General features: G+C 39.8%; 1 protein-coding gene across 1 annotated transcript in view; it reads right to left on the reverse strand.

Annotated features, from left to right (window-relative positions):
* LOC136882302 (guanine nucleotide exchange factor DBS) overlaps window positions 1-11,220 on the reverse strand; it is a 122,163-nt gene extending 110,943 nt beyond the window's left edge. The window contains exons 1-3 of the mRNA XM_067154874.2: window positions 10,967-11,220; window positions 2,924-3,001; window positions 430-544 (exon numbers count right to left, since the gene is read on the reverse strand). Of these exons, the coding sequence (XP_067010975.1) occupies window positions 430-544; window positions 2,924-2,993 (185 nt within the window). The 5' untranslated portion in view covers window positions 2,994-3,001; window positions 10,967-11,220. The remainder of the gene's footprint in view (window positions 1-429; window positions 545-2,923; window positions 3,002-10,966) is intronic.
* Window positions 11,221-21,028: the final 9,808 nt, after the last annotated feature.

Genomic DNA, 21,028 nt, shown 5'->3' on the forward strand with positions numbered 1-21,028 from the left:
TTAGCCATGGGCCACCTACACTGCCAGCACCACTTGCCTGGCTACTAGGAGGCCCACACCTCTATACACATGATACTTTACTATGAGCATCGTTGCTCAAGAATGTTATGATAGCACTGACAAATTGAAAGACATTATAAGATGTGCTTTCACTCATTTTACACCAGGGATTCTCCAAAAAATGTTGCACAGAACTTGAAAGCATATTATTCTTTGTCATGAAAATGATGGAACAGATACTGAATCTTAGAATAATTAACAGTCTGCATTACAGAACAGTGTCTTGGATTCATAGTAAGTTTGCAATAAAAGAAAATTCTAATTTATTTTTGTTTGCTCACAATAGGAGTAATGGAAATAAGTGGACACCCTGTAATTTAAGTTATATGGCTTACAAGAGACAATTAACATAGAAATTTCATTACTTACGAGGGCACTGCAGTCAGGTACAAAATAAGGCGCTGATATTCCTCTTCACTAAGACTATTAAAGTTGCCTGTATCAGGAAAGGTGATGATGGGACATCCATCACGGGATTTACCTCCTGCAACATAAAACATCATGCTTGTAACTATTCAAACAAGTAACTTCAAGGAAAACGATATTCACAAAGATAAAAGGTGTCAGAAGGAAAACAACGGAAACCTCATTCCAAGAAAACTTATATTAGCCTTTTTTTTTCTTTACTTTAATAATAATAATAATAATAATAATAATAATAATAATAATAATAATAATAATAATAATAATAATAATAATAATAATAATAATAATAATAATAATAATCATAATCATCATCATCATCATCATCATCATCATCACCACCACCACCATGCAATCAGTAACCAAGTTGCAGACCTTTTCAAGTGGTGCCACCTAGACAGCCTGACTACCAATTTTGAAACTGTGATTGCGCTGCAGTCTAGCAACTAAAGCAGATTTCCTAAGGCTGAGGTAACAATTTTGTCGGAGGACACCATGTGTGTAACCAGAGATCTTTAACATGCCAACATAATGATGTAGAGTGCCCATCAAAGATCCACTACCTGAGCTCTGATTGAACCTGCAACCCTGTGGTCGCAAGTCAGACAATCTACTACTTGACCACTTATCCATCGAGACTGCTTATTTGAGATATTGTTAAAGTCACAAAGTAATTATTTCTTTTACCAGCGTGTGAAATTTGAGGAACAATATGAAAGCCGAGAATCTCAAGTACATGAGGATTAAAAAAACAGATTATGAATTTTTTCTATGACAGCCTCAAACAAAAATAAAATTAACATTATAAAAATGCTCTTCAAGTTGTAAGTTTATGTATTTCATGTTCTTCATGGGGTCATGGTGATCATGCGGAAGAATTTTGTTTCTAGGTGACAAGATGGTCTATTAATTCGTACAGTTTTATCACGCACTGAAAAATACATCATACAATACATACAATAAATCTAACAATTATGAACATCTTTGTAGAAGAAATACAGGTAGCAGCAGAATGTGCAATTTCTGAATCAATTCCTCTAAAGTCAAAGAAAATATACTCTGAGCTGTACGATAAGTTTATACACTGGTGCTTGTAAAAACAATACACGTGAATGTATGATTACTAAGCTAGCAACATTTAAGCATTAAAAATTCTGGTTTAGGCAGCCTAAATAGGCACTATCAAAATTTCTTGAATAAACTCTTGACAGTTTAAAACTTACATTATCTCTTGAATGATGTTAAATAATGCTTTCACTGTGTTTGGAAGAGCCATCTCAATTCCATGAAGATAGAATGAAACTCTACTAAAAACACCACAACTTACTTTCCAGCTACATTACAGCTGACTGCTGTATATTTTTCAAAGTTTTCTGGTGCAAATTTAGCCCTTGTTTCAGTCACAATATTTATAAATTGAGAAAATATCCTCTCAACTTCACTGGATGTGATCGGGCAATACTTAAAGCTATTTCTATTGGCGAGAGCTCTAATGGTGTGGCTGAAGAAGTCGCACAGAATACATCATTTAATTTTTTACATTTTCTCCAACCAAGAATCCTTTGCAAAATCTTCCTGAGGGCTTTGCCTGTACCTCCAGAATTCCATCCAGGCAAGCTTTGTATACCAGTCTGCTATCCATTCTGACAATCACAAGTGCCCTTTAGGTTTTAAGTGTTCATATCTAGGAGTGCAAGTATTCGTCTCCATTCATTTTGTGTTTGGGCCATTAATTTAACCTGTTATTCTTATCCCACGAAGGCCCAGTTGGTTGGGTATTTAATACCCGTGTAAAAATAGTTCCATTTGCAAATAGTGCCTTGAGAGGCCTGTAATTGTAAGATGAGGTTGCCTCGAGTAGGCTGGGAAAACTGAGAGCCTGTTCGCTCCTTTTTTTTTTTTTTTTAAAGTTTTGTAAGATTTATGAATGCCTCTTGAAGGCTAGATGTTGTAATTTTGGGAGCAAGTGCTCTTGGAATTAGGGGATTTCTGTCCCTGTATAAATATGTCCTCTTTTGTAAATTTGAGCTAGGAGCTCAGGATATGTAAAGCGAGGGCTTGAAGCCCAGGATTTGTTAAGACCACTAATCTTGTCTTTTCCTAGACTTGTTTATGATTATCACTGTACCTGATGTTTCAATTTTTTATGATGAAAAATGGTTAAGTTCAAAATTCTGAAAATATAACCTTCAGTTTAAGTTTTAAATTAAATTTGATTTGGTAGTTGGACCCATTTCACCCTGGCACCTTCTTTCACCTTTGTGTTCCACGGGAAATCCCCAGAACAATTATTATTATTATTATTATTATTATTATTATTATTATTATTATTATTATTATTATGTTCAATAATTAAAATGCCATCGAACTTCATTTTATTCAAGATTCTGCACAGTCAAGAGATTTAACAAGATAAAATGTTACTGAAAATTCAACTTACCCGTGATGATTGCAAACTGCGCATGCAGTAAGTCTATCACATCCCGCACAACTAGTTCACCACCCTCCATCACCTCATCTGCGAAGGAAGAACACTAAAATTAGCAAGGCCATCGCAAACAAATAAAATGGGAAATAATAATAAATGTGATTTTTTCATTTACTTTTTAAATATTATGCTGTGTTATTTTTGTTTGAAAGGTTAGCATTTTATCAAGAAGTGGAGAGGGTCTAATCTAGGGTGACCAGATGTCCCATTTTTAACAGGACTGTCCCTTTTCTCCCGACTGTTGTCCCGGTATCTCCATGAAACTCAAATGGACACTAAATTATTCCCTTTTATTAATTACGGTCCCATTTTGACACTTATTTTTTACATAATAGCATGACTGCTGTAGTTGTTTTTTTTTTTTGTTTTGCTAGGGGCTTTACGTCGCACCGACACAGATAGGTCTTATGGCGACGATGCTGTAGTTGTAGAAGCTGTGAATGTTTAATATGCAGAAGGCTCCGCTAATGGTGTGTAAAGTAACCGTCATATTCCAAAAGTGAATATCTGTATGCTGCATGATTGACAACTACAGTAGGAACTGGATTATCTGGATCGATTGGAACTAGAGGGTGCCAAATAAACAAAAATCCGAACAATCTAATACAAAATTATAATTTAATTTTTTTAAATGCACAATAGTTACAGTACAATATATGAAACATTTATGAACGATTCAATTTATTTTTAAATTAACTTAAACATATAGTACAATATATACAACTTTTATAAACAATTATGAAGTATCATATCGACATAGCACCAAAAAAAAAAAAAAGTCACGTCTGAGCTTAGGATAATAGAGTTCTACAGTATTCTAAACGTGCTCTCTCTTCAATTAGTCTAAACCTGATGTTGCAATGTGAGGCAGGTGTCTAACAACAAATGCTAAAAAAGTTGCGTTGAAAGATCAAAAACATTTGGAGGAAACGGTTTCTTGTCAATTATAAGTGGTAGTGCAATTCTCAGTTCTGTGATGAAGTCCACTGTGTTTCTGCACGTTGGCATGCTTCTTCTTCTTCTTCTTCTTCTTCTTCTTCTTCTTCTTCTTCTTCTTCTTCTTCTTCTTCTTCTTCTTCTTCTTCTTCTTCTTCTTCTTCTTCTCCTCCTCCTCCTCCTGATTCACTCTGGGTAGGGTAGTGTACCAAAGCCCTCCACCTTACTCGATCCTTCCACCACTCCACTTCTAGTACGTTATTGCTATCGACTCCTCTATTTGCAATACAGTCCACAACAGAGCTCCTCCATCTCATTCTAGGTCGTCCCCTAGGCCTCTTTGCAGTCTCTGTATCCATGAATGTTCTCTTTGGTATTCTCTTCCTGGCATTCTCATCATGTGTCCAAATCATTTTAGCTTTGCTATATCAGTCTCCTTGAAGTTTACACATTCCCACATTTTGCCTTATTTCCTCATTTATAATAGGACAAGTATAAAACCTTCTTGCCCTTCAGTGGCACATCTTTGTTCCAAACAATGTCTCTCACACACTGGTAGAAACTTGCAGACTGCTGTATTCTTAAATCAATTTCTCAATCCAAATTTCCATCTTGTGACATCATGCCACCCAAATATTTAAAAAATGTCTACTTCAAGAGATTCATTCCCTATTTTTATCACTACCCCGGATTTTCTTTTACCTCTTGTCATGATCAAAGTCTTAATTTTCACAGTACTAATCTTCATTTGCATGTTTATAAGGCAAATATACCAATGTTTATAGTTCGTAATACACACGAGTGATATATTTTGGAACAAATACTTGTAATTCGTAAAACACTGTTCAAATCTTAAAAAACTGTCAAAAGTCGATAATTATAAACTTAAGTTCTTTGTTTCACGTGATAAATAACTTATTCAGATATGCTATGTTCTAATTGGGTACTGCTGAATTTTAATCACATGTCCAGTTTTGTCCCTTCTTTTAGTCAAGAAAATCTCGAAATGTCCCTTTTCTTCTGTTTTGAAAATCTGGTCATCCTAGAGTAATAAAGACAAAATATGTATAAACTGTTGGTTAAAAAGACCTGTACAGAACAGTAATACATTCTTATATGACCGAGATATGCTAATTTAAAAAAAAAAAATCGAAAAATGTAGAAGGAATTTCTTTCAACAAATTTTACCGTGATTCACTCTTATAATAATAATAATAATAATAATAATAATCCTCAGCCTGTTTCCAGTCATCTGACTAGGTCAAGAATAGAATGAATGGAATGAGAGAGCTGCTGGCACTGAGCTCGATAGCTGCAGTTGCTTAAGTGCGGCCAGTATCCAGTATTCGGGAGATAGTAGGTCGAACCCCACTGTCGGCAGCCCTGAAGATGGTTTTCCGTAGTTTCCCATTTTCACACCAGGCAAATGCTGGGTCTGTACCTTAATTAAGGCCACGGCCGCTTCCTTCCCACTCCCAACCCTTCCCTGTCCCATCGTCGCCATAAGACCTATCTGTGTCGGTGTGACGTAAAGCAAAAAAGGCTGCTGGAATGAAAGATGACAGGGCAATCTGGTGTACCCAGAGAAAAACCTGTCCCACCTCCGCTTTATGCAGCACAAATCTCACGTGGAGTGACAAGGATTTGAACCATGGAACCCAGCAGTAAGACACCGGTGTGCTGCCACCTGAGCCACGGAGGCTAAAGAAGAAGAAGAATACATATAAACATCCATACATACAACAGTTAGCTGACTATAAAACATACTCTTCTGTACTTTGTGTACATGAAAATATCAGCCTGCTTGACCGAATGGCCAGCGTCATAGCCTTTGGTTCAGAGGGTCTCGGGTTTGACTCGCAGTCAGGTCAAAGGTTTTAGGCTCATCTGTTTAATTCCTCTGACTGGGGGGTTTAGGTGTTTGCGTTTATCTTAATACACACCTCTTTATATATACACAGGGACAATGTGTTATCTATGACGGTGATTGTTATTCACCCGGTCTCCTGCAATGCAAATTTGTCTCCTGCCAAGCACTTTGCTGTAATACACTTCTCGCCACTACAACTTCCCCTCCTTTGCAGTCTGCTGAGAGCTTTATCAATAATAATGTTATTGTTTTTACGTCCTACTAACTACTTTGACAGTTTTTAGAGATGCCAAAGTGCCAGAATTTTGTCCTGCAGGAGTTCGTTTATATGCCAGTAAATCAACCGACACGAGGCTGACATATTTGAGCACCTTCAAATACCACCGGACTAAGCCAGGATCGAACCTGCCAAGTTGGGGTCAGAAGGCCAGTGCCTAAACTGTCAGAGCCACTCAGCCCGGCCAAGAGAGCTTTATGAGCGCAAGGTTCAGTTTAGTCAAGTGTTCACGAGTTTAGTGCTCAATGTGTTGTTCCAATGCCATTTTCATTACATGCGTGTGTACTGTATATACATAAAACCATAAGGTATAGGAAATCTTGTGCGAAAAAAATCTATGACTCAGTCCTGGGTGAGCCCTGGCCGCATTACGGCAAAGTATTTGGTGGAAGATAGGCTTGAAGCGCAGGAGACCGGGCAAGCGACAATCCCCGTCGCAGATAAAAGAATGTCTGTCCCAGGGACAGACAAACACACATACATACGCCACAATACCAATCACCACAGAAAATTGCATCAGTGAATACATCCCGCAACATAGGTTTGCACCAGCAACCCCACCAGGGAGAGGGAAAAAAACAACAAAAATAAAATAATAAAGATGACTGGACTAAACTTACAGAAATCAGAAAACAAACATCCAAAATATTAGGGTAGAGAAACATAAGCATGACAAGATTGTTGCGTTGTTTCGGGGCCTAGCATCTACATCATCAGCCCAACATGACAAGAAGCGACTGAAGGAAATAGATGTAAATTTCAAAAAGAACAACATTAGAGAACTCGACAAAGGTTTCAACAGGGAGACGGGTCACCAACAATAAAAAGTGAGAGTCACTTGCCAAATACTTGGAGGAACTTCTAAATATTGTGAAGAACTGTAGGAAATCATAACATGTAAAATGACCGGCTTATGCCAAAAAGATTATTTACTGTAATAACTGTACTTCTGTGTCTATACAAGAGTCGTGGAGAATAGCTTACAATTTTCTCAGAACACAGTTCTGGCCTAATTACATCTCTACTGGTAGTGGCGGCACTATGAAGAATAACCACCACAGTAAATACCAGGGGCGGTGCGTGGTATTGTTGCAGTGTTGCACAACTCCCAATAATTTTGCACTTAATTTCTCGTCTTTTATTCTAATGTTTTAGTTTAATAAACCTAACATATATTCTAAAACATATTAAATTTAACCATCATTGGTCGTTCGCTGTACTAATGCTTCGTAACAGACCGATAAACGCTGCAGGCTTCGAATCAAACTCGGGGGTTTGCTTTCCTACGGCAACTCCCTAGCGGACAGCGCGGCACAATATACCTCAGCAGGGACGAGCCTAGGCCTGTACAGCATCAGGTAGCATGCTCGCCAGTATCAGTCACAGGGAGTCGCACGAGACCAGCAAGTCCCCTACCGAGAAACAGTTCCAAATATCCCCGTTCACTTGCGGCACTCTGCAGAGAATACTTAATTCCTACATTCTCTCCTCTCGCAAAGGTAATTTTATTTCCATTTTTGTTTTTAAATTTATAATTTTTGCTTTACATTGCACCGACGCAGAAAGGTGTTACGGCGACGATGGGATTGGAAAGGGCTAGGAGTGGGAAGGAAGCGACCGTGGCTTTAATTAAGACACAGCTACAGCATTTGCCTGTGTGAAAATGGGAAAATGTGGAAAACCATTTTCAGGGCTTGCGACAGTGGTGTTCGAGCCCACTATCTCCCGAATGCAAGTTCACAGCTACGTGACCCTAACCAAACAGCCAACTCGTTTAGTAATTTCTTATTCACGCCATACCAGACCACCCACAATTTTATCAACATCTTACTTCAATGAAAAACAGGAGGGAGAATTTTCAATTCAAGTGAGGCAAGAGTAACTCTGCCAAGCTGAGTGGCTCACACGGTTGAGGCGCTGACCTTCAGGTGGTATTTTGAGATGCTAAAATACGTCAGCCACGTGTCACTAGGTTTACTGGCAAGTAAAAGAACTCCTGTGGGACTAAATTCCTGCACCTCGGCGTCTCCCAAAACCGTAAAAAGTAGTTAGCGGGACGTAATGCCAATAACATTATTATTAAGAGTGAGTGTTGTGATTGCCAGATATATTTCAGTTTTAGTAGGAATGTAGTTCATTACTTAACGATAACATAGTTTCTTGTTATTTCTGTAAGTTTCTTGTATAAAAACGTGAAACTGTAAATTTTGGTGCAACACCCCGGTTCAGATACTACCAGCTGCCACTGGTAAATACAGTATACATATATAATTAAACCACTTGATCGTTCTTAAATTCACAATTTTTGTTCCTAAATATAACATTTAAAATATTCCAAACAATGCTCCAGTGAGACAAAACTGTTTTTTTTTTAAGGACTGAATATCTCTAATAAACAAACCAGGAAGCCATAACACATGTTCTTTTTCTTTCCCATCAAACCTTCTATTACGAAAACCAAATTATGTCACAATCACGTCATTGTCATTATTGTCCTTCTCTATTTCTTGTTCCTCTGTTACCCGAGTCTGGCTGCCAATGATCTCAACAAGAAAAACTTGCTCAACTGTAAGAGAAATACAGCAATTACTCATGTATGTCCTTTAGATCAATGACATGTATCGTTGCCATAAGACCTATCTGTATCGATGCAATGTAAAGCAACTTGTTTAAAAAAAATAACAATGAAATTAAGTATGGCAATTGGACAGTTGTGCAATTTTTGCAGATTATTTTCATTTGCAGGACAGAATTTTTCAGGGCCTTAGGTTGAATTTTTTTGTTTTTTTAACTTCCAAATGACTGTATATTCATTATGCATGTAGAACCCTTGTTTGTAATCTTGTGAGAATTGGAAGATGAAGATTTTCCCATCTTTAAATTTTGCTCCTATCAATTGAGCTTTGATAATTTGTTTTTGAAGGGCAGGGCAGGGTAGTGAACAGTGAGCGGTTAAACCACTCAGAGGCATTTTTGTGCAACAGTGCTTAATGAAGTAAACATAGACCTAACTGTTTGTAGAGAACAGTATGTGGTTGTTGCACTCAAAAATGCATAGACGCTTACATAAAAGAGAGCAGTTGCGTTCCCCCTCCATACTCATTGCCACATCGCTTAACATCTTTGCCCAGTTTTCTTCAATGTTTATTACCAAAAGAAAGAAGTGTGAATTCAATAAATTCGCATTACTGTTCTCTGTGGCTTGTAATTTTAAGAAAGGAAATAAAATATTCATCCCATGTTGAGCTTGCCCTTCACCTTAATGGCACAGGTGCCTTGCTGTTTGTCAGGTCCCTTCTTTTCCCTTGATGGACTTGCTCTTACTCCAGATTTTATTACTTATTTTAGTGTCACTGTATTACGAAAGCTCAGGTTTAAAATTTTAATAATGTGAAGTAACTTAAAATCATCAGTTCTAAAACTAATACCAGGGACAGTGGTGTCAAGTGCTGCTTCAATTTTCTGTGACTAATAAATCTCACCTGGTAAAATGAAAAATCTTCATAACCATATAAGCCTATCCATATGTTAAACCTGTTCCCACACATGCATCTATATTAGTGAGTGGGCTTATAGTCTTATTAATTACTACCATATAAACTTTTTTTTATAAATTGGCTTTACATTGCACCGACACGGATAAGCCTTATAGCGACATTGGGATAGGAAAGGGAAGTAGGAAGGAAATGACCGTGGCCTTAATTAAGATATAGCTCTAACATTTGCCTGGTGTGAAAATGGGTAACCACGGAAAACCACCATTCATTAATACAGTCTTGGGGGTGAGGGTCACTTTGTCACTTTTCAAGGAGCAAAGTGACAGTGTTGTCAGGTTCTCTTAATAATACTATAGGGAGAAAAGATAGTCACGAAAGGCGGGAAAATGAAGGTCGACAGTCTGTGTCGGAAGAGACCAAGAGATGACCAAGAAAGGTCGGTTATAAAAACTTAAGAAGAGGAATCTGGCACAAATAGGTGAAATCAATAATTAAAAATCACAGGCCAAATAACTTAGCATATTTAGATGCTATTCGATTGAGATGTTCTTCCGTTTTAAAACAATGTAGCAACTCTTTTAATTTCTTGTCCAAAACTTCAGGAAATAACATTCTTCAATGCTGGAATCAGTTGCTCAGGACGGCCGATCAAAATCTGTTGACAACACTCCAGCGAGGGCATGGTAAGGGTGCCTAGTTTATTTACCAAAACCAAACCAAACTCCATGGTACTACAGCTCCTGAAGGGCCTTGGCCTACCAAGCGACCGCTGCTCAGCCTGAAGGCCTGCAGATTACGAGGTGTCGTGGGGTCAGCATAACGAATCCTCTCGGCCGTTATTCTTGGCTTTCTAGAACGGAGTTTATTTACCACTAAAAAATAAAGTTGGAATCAACATTTGTTGATTTCGAGAAGCAAAGCCTCGGCTAATGAGCGAAAACATTGTTTTAATATTTAGGTTGATGTTTAGACTGATTTTTAATTTTATGAATGACGGTATATCTATATTCCATATATTTATACATCCTATGTAATAATGCAAAGAAATCAATATCAATTAAACCACAATATAAACATCACAAATAAAACGAAATATGCACGAATCATATAACTTTGGGATAAAAGTCATAATAACACTAGCCTTGGATAATCTTTCATAAAATTATGTCGCGCACAAGATTTCCACTTAATCTCAAAGGTATTACACAGTAAATATCCTTAACTTCGCAATTTTATAGGTTATAAGGGCTGTATCATTTATACTACCTTCTAAATTTAAGTAACACGAAGCTCGATTTCTCGGTCACGTCTGCTCCTTTCGGACACCTGTTCTGTATATTTCCATGGTTCAATGGTATATTACTTTCCATGTACACAGACTTGAAGAATTAATATTTATAACCTATAATACTCACCTGTATTGCTTCAAAGATCGATTATCACTAGCCGCGAAGGCCGTTAAGAATCGCCTTGCGGCTTAGCTGTAACTTCCCAAAAACCTACACAGTGAATTCCACATTAATTCAGCAGAACCGGACTAAGTGCAGCATGTACACCAGCAAAGACAACCTTCACGCTTCATTGGTTGGCAGCGTTGGCACGCCCCCCGTGCTTAAACCCAGAACGGACAGAGAACAGAACAATGCACTATTCACTACACAGGCATATACGGCGCCTCACTCGTTACGTACACTCTAAACAAAACGCGTGTCGAACTCGTGCATCTGTTTAGGTTTACGTAACGCATTTCCCATCCAGCCAACCGCTGCGCCGGTATCTAATTTTGTCGCAACCCAAACGGATGAAAGCTATTAACTGCAACAGACGTGAACAAGAACGACGACGATGGTGTAAAACTAAGGTCTGAAATTGAATGGGTATAAAATGATGCTTTGGGGTCAGCTTTACCTGCTGAATCAGCAGTTTCTTCGTACATACGAAGAGGTACAACTCAACATTACCACAAGTCTGCTTGGACGACAGTCAACTCATAACATAACTGGCACAAAGCTATTTGCATGTCAACTTACTTTACGATTCTGAAAACAATGCGTGCTGCTGGAGGTCACTTGACATAATCACCATTCTTCTGATACCTAGGGAAAGACGTCGTTAATGAACATATCTAAGAAGGAGAGATAAGTGACCCATCAACATAGCGCGCGCGCTTGCCTGGACAGTTCAGAAATCAAATAAACTGTCTAAAAGAGTGTAGCCTAATGGAACACCGTACGCAAATGTTCGGGAATTCAAAAGCTTTAATTGTTATATACATATTACACAAGTTTTAACTCCATACCCTGAAGGTTGTACTCTCTTAGAGGGTGAAGCCCCTCTTTCAGACCAGGAGAATGTTGTATGAAGAAGGGTAAGGGGGAAAGCGACCGTGGTCTATGGAAGGATTTTCTTGCCATTTGCCTTAGTGCAGAAAAATGCAAAACCACGGAAAACCATTCTCAGGACAGCTGACGGTGGGGATCAGCCCCTCCACCTCCCGGATGAAGAGCCGCAAGGCTAACCAAAACTAGCCGCTGTTAAATGCCGAAGCCCACTCTAGTCTGTGTTTGAACAATTCTATGGCCAATGATAATGTAACTTCTTTGCTCTCTGACTATAGAATGCCGATAAATAATCATTAACATTAATATGTCCAGCTCTATGGCTAAATGGTTAACGTGCTGGCCTTTGGTCACAGGGGTCCCGCGTTCGATTCCCGGCAGGGTCGGGAATTGTAACTATAATTGGTTAATTTCGCTGACACAGGGTTTGGGTTTATTGGTCGTCTTCATCATAATTTCATCCGCATCACGCGCACGGGCGTCATATCAAAAGACCTGCACCTGGTGAGCCGAACATGTTCTCGGACATACACCATTTCATTTCATCATTTCGAACACTAAACTATTTAACAGAACTTAAGTAGGCCTATATTTAAGTTTGGAATTATAAGTTGATCTGCAACGTGGTCGAAAATGTTGTGAGATGGGCAGCAGGCAATGGTATGTTGATAAACGGGGTTAAAAGTCAGGTTGCGAGTTTCAGAAATAGGAAAAGTCCTCTCAGTTTTAATTACTGCGTTGATGGGGTGAAAGTCCCTTTTGGGGATCATTGTAGGCCTAAGTATCTAGGTGTTAATATAAGGAAAGATCTTCATTGGGGTAATCACATAAATGAGATTGTAAATAAAGGGTATAGATCTCTGCACATGGTTTAGGGGTTGTAGTAAGGATGTAAAGGAGAGTGCATATAAGTCTCTGGTAAGACCCCAACTAGAGTATGGTTCCAGTGTATGGGACCCTCCCACGATTACCTGATTCAAGAACTGGAAAAAATCCAAAGAAAAGCAGCTCGATTTGTTCTGGGTGATTTCCGACAAAAGAGTAGCGTTACAAAAATGTTGCAATGTTCGGGTTGGGAAGAAGTGAGAGAAAGAAGAAGAGCTGCTCGACTAAGTGGTATGTTCCGAGCTGTCAGCGGAGAGATGGCGTGGAATGACATTAGTAGACGAATAAGTTTGAATGGCGTCTATAAAAGTAGGAAAGATCACAATATGAAGATAAAGTTGGAATTCAAGAGGACAAACTGGGGCAAATATTCATTTATAGGAAGGGGAGTTACGGATTGGAATAACTTACCAAGGAAGATGTTCAATAAATTTCCAATTTCTTTGAAATCATTTAGGAAAAGGCTAGGAAAGCAACAGATAGGGAATCTGCCAAATGGGCGACTGCCCTAAATGCAGATCAGTATTGATTGATTGATTGATTGATTGATTGATTGATTGATTGATTGATTGATTGATTGATTGATTGATTGTTGGGAAAGATATTGAATATTTGCTCTTTAAGGTACTCCTACAAGCTGCCAAAAGTAACAAAAAGTACCTATTAATGTATGTGCAAGAGTGGAGAGTGAAGTAGACTTCATTTGTACAGTCGAGCTGAGCAGCTCAAGTTAGCAGGTTCGATTTTTTAGCACAGTCCGGTGGTATTTGAAGATTCTCAAATACGTCAGCCTTGTGCCAATAGAATTACTGGGAAGTTAGAGAATTCTTGCGGGAGAAAATTCCGTCATCGCGTTCTCTCAAACACCCGTAAAAGTGTTTTTTTTTTTTTTTGCTTTAAGTCGCATCGACACAGGTAGGTCTTATGGCGACGATGGGACAGGAAAGGCCTAGGAATGGGAAGGAAGCGGCCGTGGCCTTAATTAAGGTACAGCCCCAGTATTTGGCTGGTGTGAAAATGGGAAACCACGGAAAACCATCTTCAGGGCTACCGACAGTAGGATTCGAACCCACTATCTCCCGGATGCGAGCTCACAGCCGCGCGCCCCTAATCGCACGGCCAACTCGCTCGGTCGTAAAAGTATTTAGCGAGACGTAAAACCAATAACAATATGACCGGGCGAGTTAATCATGCGGTTAGGGGCGCGCAGCTGTGAGCTCGCATCCGGGAGATAGTGGATTCGAATCCCACTGTCGGCAGCCCTGAATATGGTTTACCGTGGTTTCCCATTTTCACACCAGGCTGTACCTTAATTAAGGCCACGGCCGCTTCCTTCCCATTCCTAGGCCTTTCCTGTCTCATCGTCGCCATAAGACCTATCTGTATCGGTGCGACGTAAGCAAATAGCAAATAATAATAATAATAATAATAATAATAATAATAATAATAATAATAATAATAATAATAATAATATGAAAGTTATAACATGGTGTAGTAAAGATTAATATAAGTAAAAGGAACATCCTACAGTGGATATTTAAAAATATATTTCAGCAGAAAGAGCCTCCGTGGCTCAGACGGTAGCGCGTCGGCCTCTCACCGCTGGATACCGTGGTTCAAATCCCGGTCACTCCATGTGAGATTTGTGCTGGACAAAGCGGAGGCGGGACAGGTTTTTCTCCGGGTACCCCGGTTTTCCCTGTCATCTTTCATTCCAGCAACACTCTCCATTATCATTTCATAGCATCTATCAGTCATTAATATCACTTTGGGAGTGGCGACCCTATTGTACTAACAGCATATACCTACGGTTCATTCATTACATCCCTGACCCGGTCAAAGACTGGAAAACAGGTTGTAGGTTTTCATTTCAGCAGGAAATCAATCCTTCAAGTTAATAAAATGGATGTCTCCTTATTTTATCCTGTGTTCGGAAATTACAAAGGTAGCAACCATAATATGGTAGCAGAAATATATATATCACATCTAGGGACTCTATGCTATCACGAGCCTCAGAAGAATAGCAGTAATAAAACATGTAAATACCTATGAAGTTCATTACCATAATTATTGTTCATGTGAACATTTTTTTTAAATTGGCTTTAAGTCGCACCGCCATAGATTGGTCATATGACGACGATGGGACAGGAAAGGCTACGAGTGGGAAAGAAGCGTCGTGGCCTTAATTAAGGTACAGTCTGGTGTGAAAATGGGAAACCACGGAAAACCATCTTCAGGGCTGCCGACAATCGGGCTCGACCCCACTATCTCCCGAATGCAAGCTTACAGCTGCGCGCCCCTAACCGCACGGCCAACTCGCTCAGTGTTGTTGATTGTGCGGTTAGTGGTCAGATATATTACTGAAATATTTCAATGCGTTATGTTCATGAATTTGTAGAGAAGCAAGTGTACCTACGCAGGTATGAAAAACAAAATGAAAGTGATAACACGTAAATGATCAAAGTGTAAGGGAGGCCGTGAGCCGAACTTCGCCACATATAAATAAATAAAATAAATAAATAAATAAATAAATAAATTCCACGGCTGCTGCCGCCTTCCAAATCCTAGCCCTTTCCTATCCTTGTGCCGCCGTTAAACCACTGACAAAAGAAAGAAATGTAGAGAGATGTAAAGGTTCTTTTATAAAAAACACAATTTGCTTTATATCGTACCGACACAGACATGTCTTTTGGCGACGATGGGATAGCCCCAGCATTTCCCTGGTATGAACATGGGAAACCACGGAAAATCATCTTCTGGGCTGCCGACAGTGGGGTTCGATCTCATTAAATCCCGAATGTGAGCTCAATGCTGCGCGCCCATAACCGCACGGCCAACTCGCTCGGTTTTGCAGAATGATTTGCTGCTTTCTAAAGGATGTTAATCGTGATCAAGAACTGTCGTCTCATCAGTATTACCAAGCTCTGGTAAATCATCTACACAGGATATTGTAAGAGAAGCGTTCTTCTACCGCTCCATATCCATACAGCGCAGACCGAAAATAGGTTGCTATTTCTTCACAAGCTAAAGCTGCACACGTGAAACATTCGCTAGGGGGAATCAAGTGATGAAAAATGAATGTCGACATCTTCATTAAATTGAGGTAATTTAGTTGCAACATATCATTTAATAACAATAATAATAAATCACCGTCATATTCACAGTCGATTGAAAATGAAAACCTACAACCTGTTTTCTAGTCTTTGAACGGGTCAGGGATGTAATAAATGAACCATGTATAGGCTATTATTACAATTGGGTCGCCACTCCCAAAGTGGTATTAATGACTGATAGATGCTATGAAATGATAATGGAGAGTGTTGCCGGAATGAAAGATGACAGGGAAAGCCGGAGTACTCGGAGAAAAACCTGCCCCGCCTCCGCTTTGTCCAGCACAAATCTCACATGGAGTGACCGGGATTTGAACCACGATATCCAGCCGTGAGAGGCCGACGCGCTGCCGCCTGAGCTGCGGAGGCTCTTCAGAGTCGATTATTCAAGAAAAATATGGATCCTGTCCACTGTCACAATTTTCCTTCGTAGTAAAACATCCGCCTCTGTGGTGTAGTGGTTAGTGTGATTAGCTGCCACCCCCGGACGTCCGAGTTCGATTCCCGGCTCTGCCACGAAATTTTAGAAGTCCTACGAGGGCTGGAACGGGATCCACTCAGCCTCAGGTGGTGGTGATTGTTTTAAGAGGAATTACAACTAGGCAACTATCCTCTATATAACACTAATCAGTGAGAAAAAATGGAAAGGATACGACACTTCGAAAAATGAAGGTATCGGCCAAAGAAAGGCAAGGACCACGAAGGGCGTGAAAATGAAAGACTCCCTAGGCCTCGAGTGCTCTAATACCGTCGGGGTCGGAAAAAAACAAGAGTTGACCGAGGAAGGTAGGATAGATGAAAGTGAGGAGCCTGGCACAAGGAAATGGAAATAATGCCAGGCTAATGGCCCCATGGTCGCCAACCCACGCCCCAAAGTTCAGAGCCCCTGGGGCCTCAACCTCGGAAGGTCAAATGACTAGAGGTGGGTTTGATTTCCATCTCAGCCAACCTCGAAATGGTTTTCCGGGGTTCCCCATGTCTCCTGCAGACAAAGAACCTCATTTATCCGGATTAAGTGGAACCGGAACTGATACGGATTATCGAAAATTCGGATAATTCTGAAGAAATTAAAACACATATACAGTATAGTACTTGTTATATAATCTACTAACATAAGTTGTACAGTTTACCTTTCTTTTTAAATTGTACACCAAACATATAAGAACACTTTTCGTACATTTACGACTCTATTTTATGGACTAAAATAATATTAGAGCTTTTTTTTCTGTTTTACATTTGTATAGCGTTTGCGCGCAGCACGATCACGATCACGAAGACGTTTTACTAACAACAGTTCTGTCGGTGTGGTTTCAGCAAATACAGTAGAGACAATACACGACACTGAGCGAGATATCGAGGGACAGCTATTGGAGCTCACTCTAGCGGATAGACCTGAACGGTACTGATTCTGTCATAAGAGCACGTGCATTTTTGTGTGAAGTTTTTGGTGTTATTTATACGTTCTCAGTGAGTTGACATAATTAAATAGTAGCGTGTGCCATACCTTGATATCTCCTCTCAACATGAGGGGAAAGGTATGTGCTGTGTTTGGCTGCAGTAATTACGAAGTAGAGAAAAATGCGCGGTCGTTCTTCAGGTTCCCTCGTGACAAGAACATGTAAGTAATATTGTGTTTGGATATATATTCTTCCAGTGACAGAGATTTTTATAGTACTTCATAATCTTCTGATCTGCTCGACCCATGTTTTAACGGGCTTAAAATATAATACGCATATTTTATTGTATAGTGCAGCAGTTAACCTTCAATACCGATGTGTTGTTGTAGGTGTGATCTGTGGGTTTTGAAATGTCACAGAAGCGATTTGGATAAAGTGTACAAGAAAGAAGGGACGTTACGCTTGTATAAGAATTATAAGATCTGTTCAGATCATTTCCAGGCCAGCGACTTTAAAAATCCTCGACTATACAGCCAAGGGTACGTTACATTTTTACTCTAATTGTACGTAAATATTCCTCAAAGCATCACTATCGACAACATTTTCAAACTTTTCTTTCTTTTATCCCTCTTCTCAGATTAAAGCCGGGATTTTATAGATTTTCTTTCTGTTAGTAGGCTTCATGTTAAGAGGAAAATTGTCCAGCTATTAAATGTTAATTCATTGCATCATATGTGTAAGTAATGTGCCGATATTTTTATTGACAAATGTCTTAATGTGATGATACAATGTTTTTAAATGAGGAAAAAGACAAATCCAACCGTAAGATTTCAGGCAGGTATGCTAAAGCTAAAAAAAGTAATGCATAAATGAAAGATCAAGCCATTTCACACCTTGTTTATATGTCTAATTTCAGTCTTTAAATAATAACCTTTTAAATAATTCTTCATTCATTTATCCAGAATTGCTTTGGCAACTTCAAAGTTAATATCTCAATACTACTTTCTTTCTAGGCGTAATTTATTTATCCATTTCCGTATATACATTTCCATTGATATTTGAATTTAGCGCGATTTGTTCAGGTCAAGTCACTAGGAGCGCCACCGTCGAATTGTCTCCCATTTTAGCAAGGCGAAATCCGTAAGTGTCGTGTATTGTCTCTACTGTATTTGGTTTCAGTCAAGGATTCTAAATAGGCCATCACTTTGTCCAGCTGCATTGTTGCCTCTCCATGAGTCATTGTTTCTTCTGATGGAGCGCTGGTTTCATTTAAGAATTCACCATCAGTGAATTAATAGTGCGCTGCATTCAGAAGAGCGTGGGTTCGAATCCCACCTCGGCCGTCCTGGGAATGGTTTTCCGCGGTTTCCCATTCTCATTTCCAGGCGAACACCGGAACGGTACCTTTGATAGACCACGGTCGAATTACTTACAATTCCCGTCTTTAACTTTAACGAGGTTCTTGTGTACCTAACTTAAGACGACGGGCTCTTCCTTGTCTATCCCTTCCAATCTTCCCATCCCCTCACAAGACCCCTGTTCAGCATAGCAGATGAAACCACCTGGCCACGGTACTGGTCGTCCTCCCCAGTTGTACCCCCCGATCCAAAGTCTCACGCTCCAGGAAACTGCCCTTGAGACGGTAGAAATGGGATCTCTCGCTGCGTCCGAGGGAAAAACCAAACCTGGAGGGTAAACAGATAAAGAAAGGAAAAGAAAAATTAGTAAATCTCCGGTCACAATACAAGAGGGAACTCCAGTGTTAATGTGGCCAAGGCTTGAAGTGTTTGAAGTCCACTGTCTTCCTGAACCAAGCGCATTAACAAAATTTATCGCTGATCGTCTCAATTTACAAAGTTACAATTGCACGAGGAAATAAAAGCTCGCCTGGTGGCCATGATCGTTAAGGCGTTGAAGTCCAACCGTGGTTGACCGGTTCGAGTCCCATCAGAATCTTGGCCGGCAAGGTAGGGGAGGTGGTGGTATACAATTTATAATCAACAGAGTACATGGTAAAAGACTGGATTAAATCCAAACCTCTCCGCAGTGCTCATATGGAGTGAGGGCATATGACGCTGTTGATGATGATTCGTTCGTCGGATGGAGACGTTAAGCCTTGAGCAGACCCCTTGGTGCTATTCGACAGGGGTAGGCTACGTGCCGACACTGGGTTTCACCCTCTCCCTACCTCATTATCATAATCATACCACATCCAGATGCGCAGGTCGCCTATGCCCGTCAAATGGAAAGACCTACACCAGGTGAGCCGAACATGTCCTCGGACACTCCCGGCACTAAAAGCCATACGATGAATAATAAATAATACTTAATAAAAAACACTCCACCTCTGTGGTGTAGTGGTTAGCGTGATTAGCTGCCACCCCCCCCCCCCCCCGGAGACCCGGGTTCGATTCTCGGCTCTGCCACGATATTTGAAAAGTGGTACGAGGGCTGGAACGGGGTCCACTCAGCCTCGGGAAGTCAACTAAGTACGGGGAGGGGGGTTCGATTCTCCCTCAGCCATCCTGGAAGTAGTTTTCCGTGGTTTCCCGCTTCTCCTCCAAGAAAATGCCGGGATGGTATCTAACTTAAGGCCTCAGCCGCTTTCTTCCCTCTTCCTTGTCTATGCTTTCCAATCTCCCCATCCCCCTACAAGGCCACTGTTCAGCATAGCAGGTGAGGAAGCCTGGGCGAGGTATACTGGTCATCCTCCCAGCTGAATTCCCCCGACCCAAAGTCTCAAGCTCCAGGAAACTGCCCTTGAGGCGGTAGAAGTGGGATCCCTCGTGAGTCCGAGGGATAAACTAACCCTGGAGGATAAAAAGACGAAGAAAGAAAGAAAAAAAGAAAGAAAGAAAGAAAGAAAGAAAGAAAGCAAGAAAGAAAGAAAGACTTTTAAAATATGCCTAGATAGTTGTGAAGTTAGTCAATATATAATGACCGAGCGAGTTGGCCGTGCGGTTAGGAGCACGCGGCTGTGAGCTAGCGACCGGGATATAGTGGGTTCGAACCCCACTATCGGCAGCCCTGAAGATGGTTTTCCGTGGTTTCCCATTTTCACACCAGGCAAATGCTGGGGCTGTACCTGAATTAAGGCCACGGCCGCTTCCTTCCCATTCCTAGCCCTTTCCTATCCCTTTGTCACCATAAGACCTATCTGTGTCGGTGCGACGTAAAACCAATTGTTAAAAAAAAAGATGAAATATGAACCAAATATATTTGGATATCAGGTGCAAACAGGACTCGTTTCTTAAACATTCTGTAAACAACTTTACCCAATTATCCTCGTGCTGATGCTTCATTATACGTATTTCCAGAATTCAGCTCATTTAAATGCCTCCATCGATTAAATTTTGTACCATACTGTACGAACACCTGTTCAAATTAAGCAATAACATCAGGCTTTGTCGTAACCACACTCCAGGCAAACCCAAGTATATTTTCATGGAATATGAGCTGTAATTGCGGAGTCTATTTTCAGACTTACGTTATCTAGCAGAATAGAAATCAGGGTTCATTTTAACAAAGTAGTTTGGGAAATCTTTCCCTCAACTTCAATGTAATAATAATAATAATAATAATAATAATAATAATAATAATAATAATAATAATAATAATAATAATAATAATAATAATAATAATAATAGACGTACTCATAATATTTATTTAAATATAAAAATGGTAGAATTGGCCTAAACAATACTGACTATTGTGAAATAATAGTAAAACACTTTTATCAACAATTA

The sequence above is a fragment of the Anabrus simplex genome, chromosome 10, assembly GCF_040414725.1.
Source record: "Anabrus simplex isolate iqAnaSimp1 chromosome 10, ASM4041472v1, whole genome shotgun sequence".
NCBI lineage: Eukaryota > Metazoa > Arthropoda > Insecta > Orthoptera > Tettigoniidae > Anabrus > Anabrus simplex.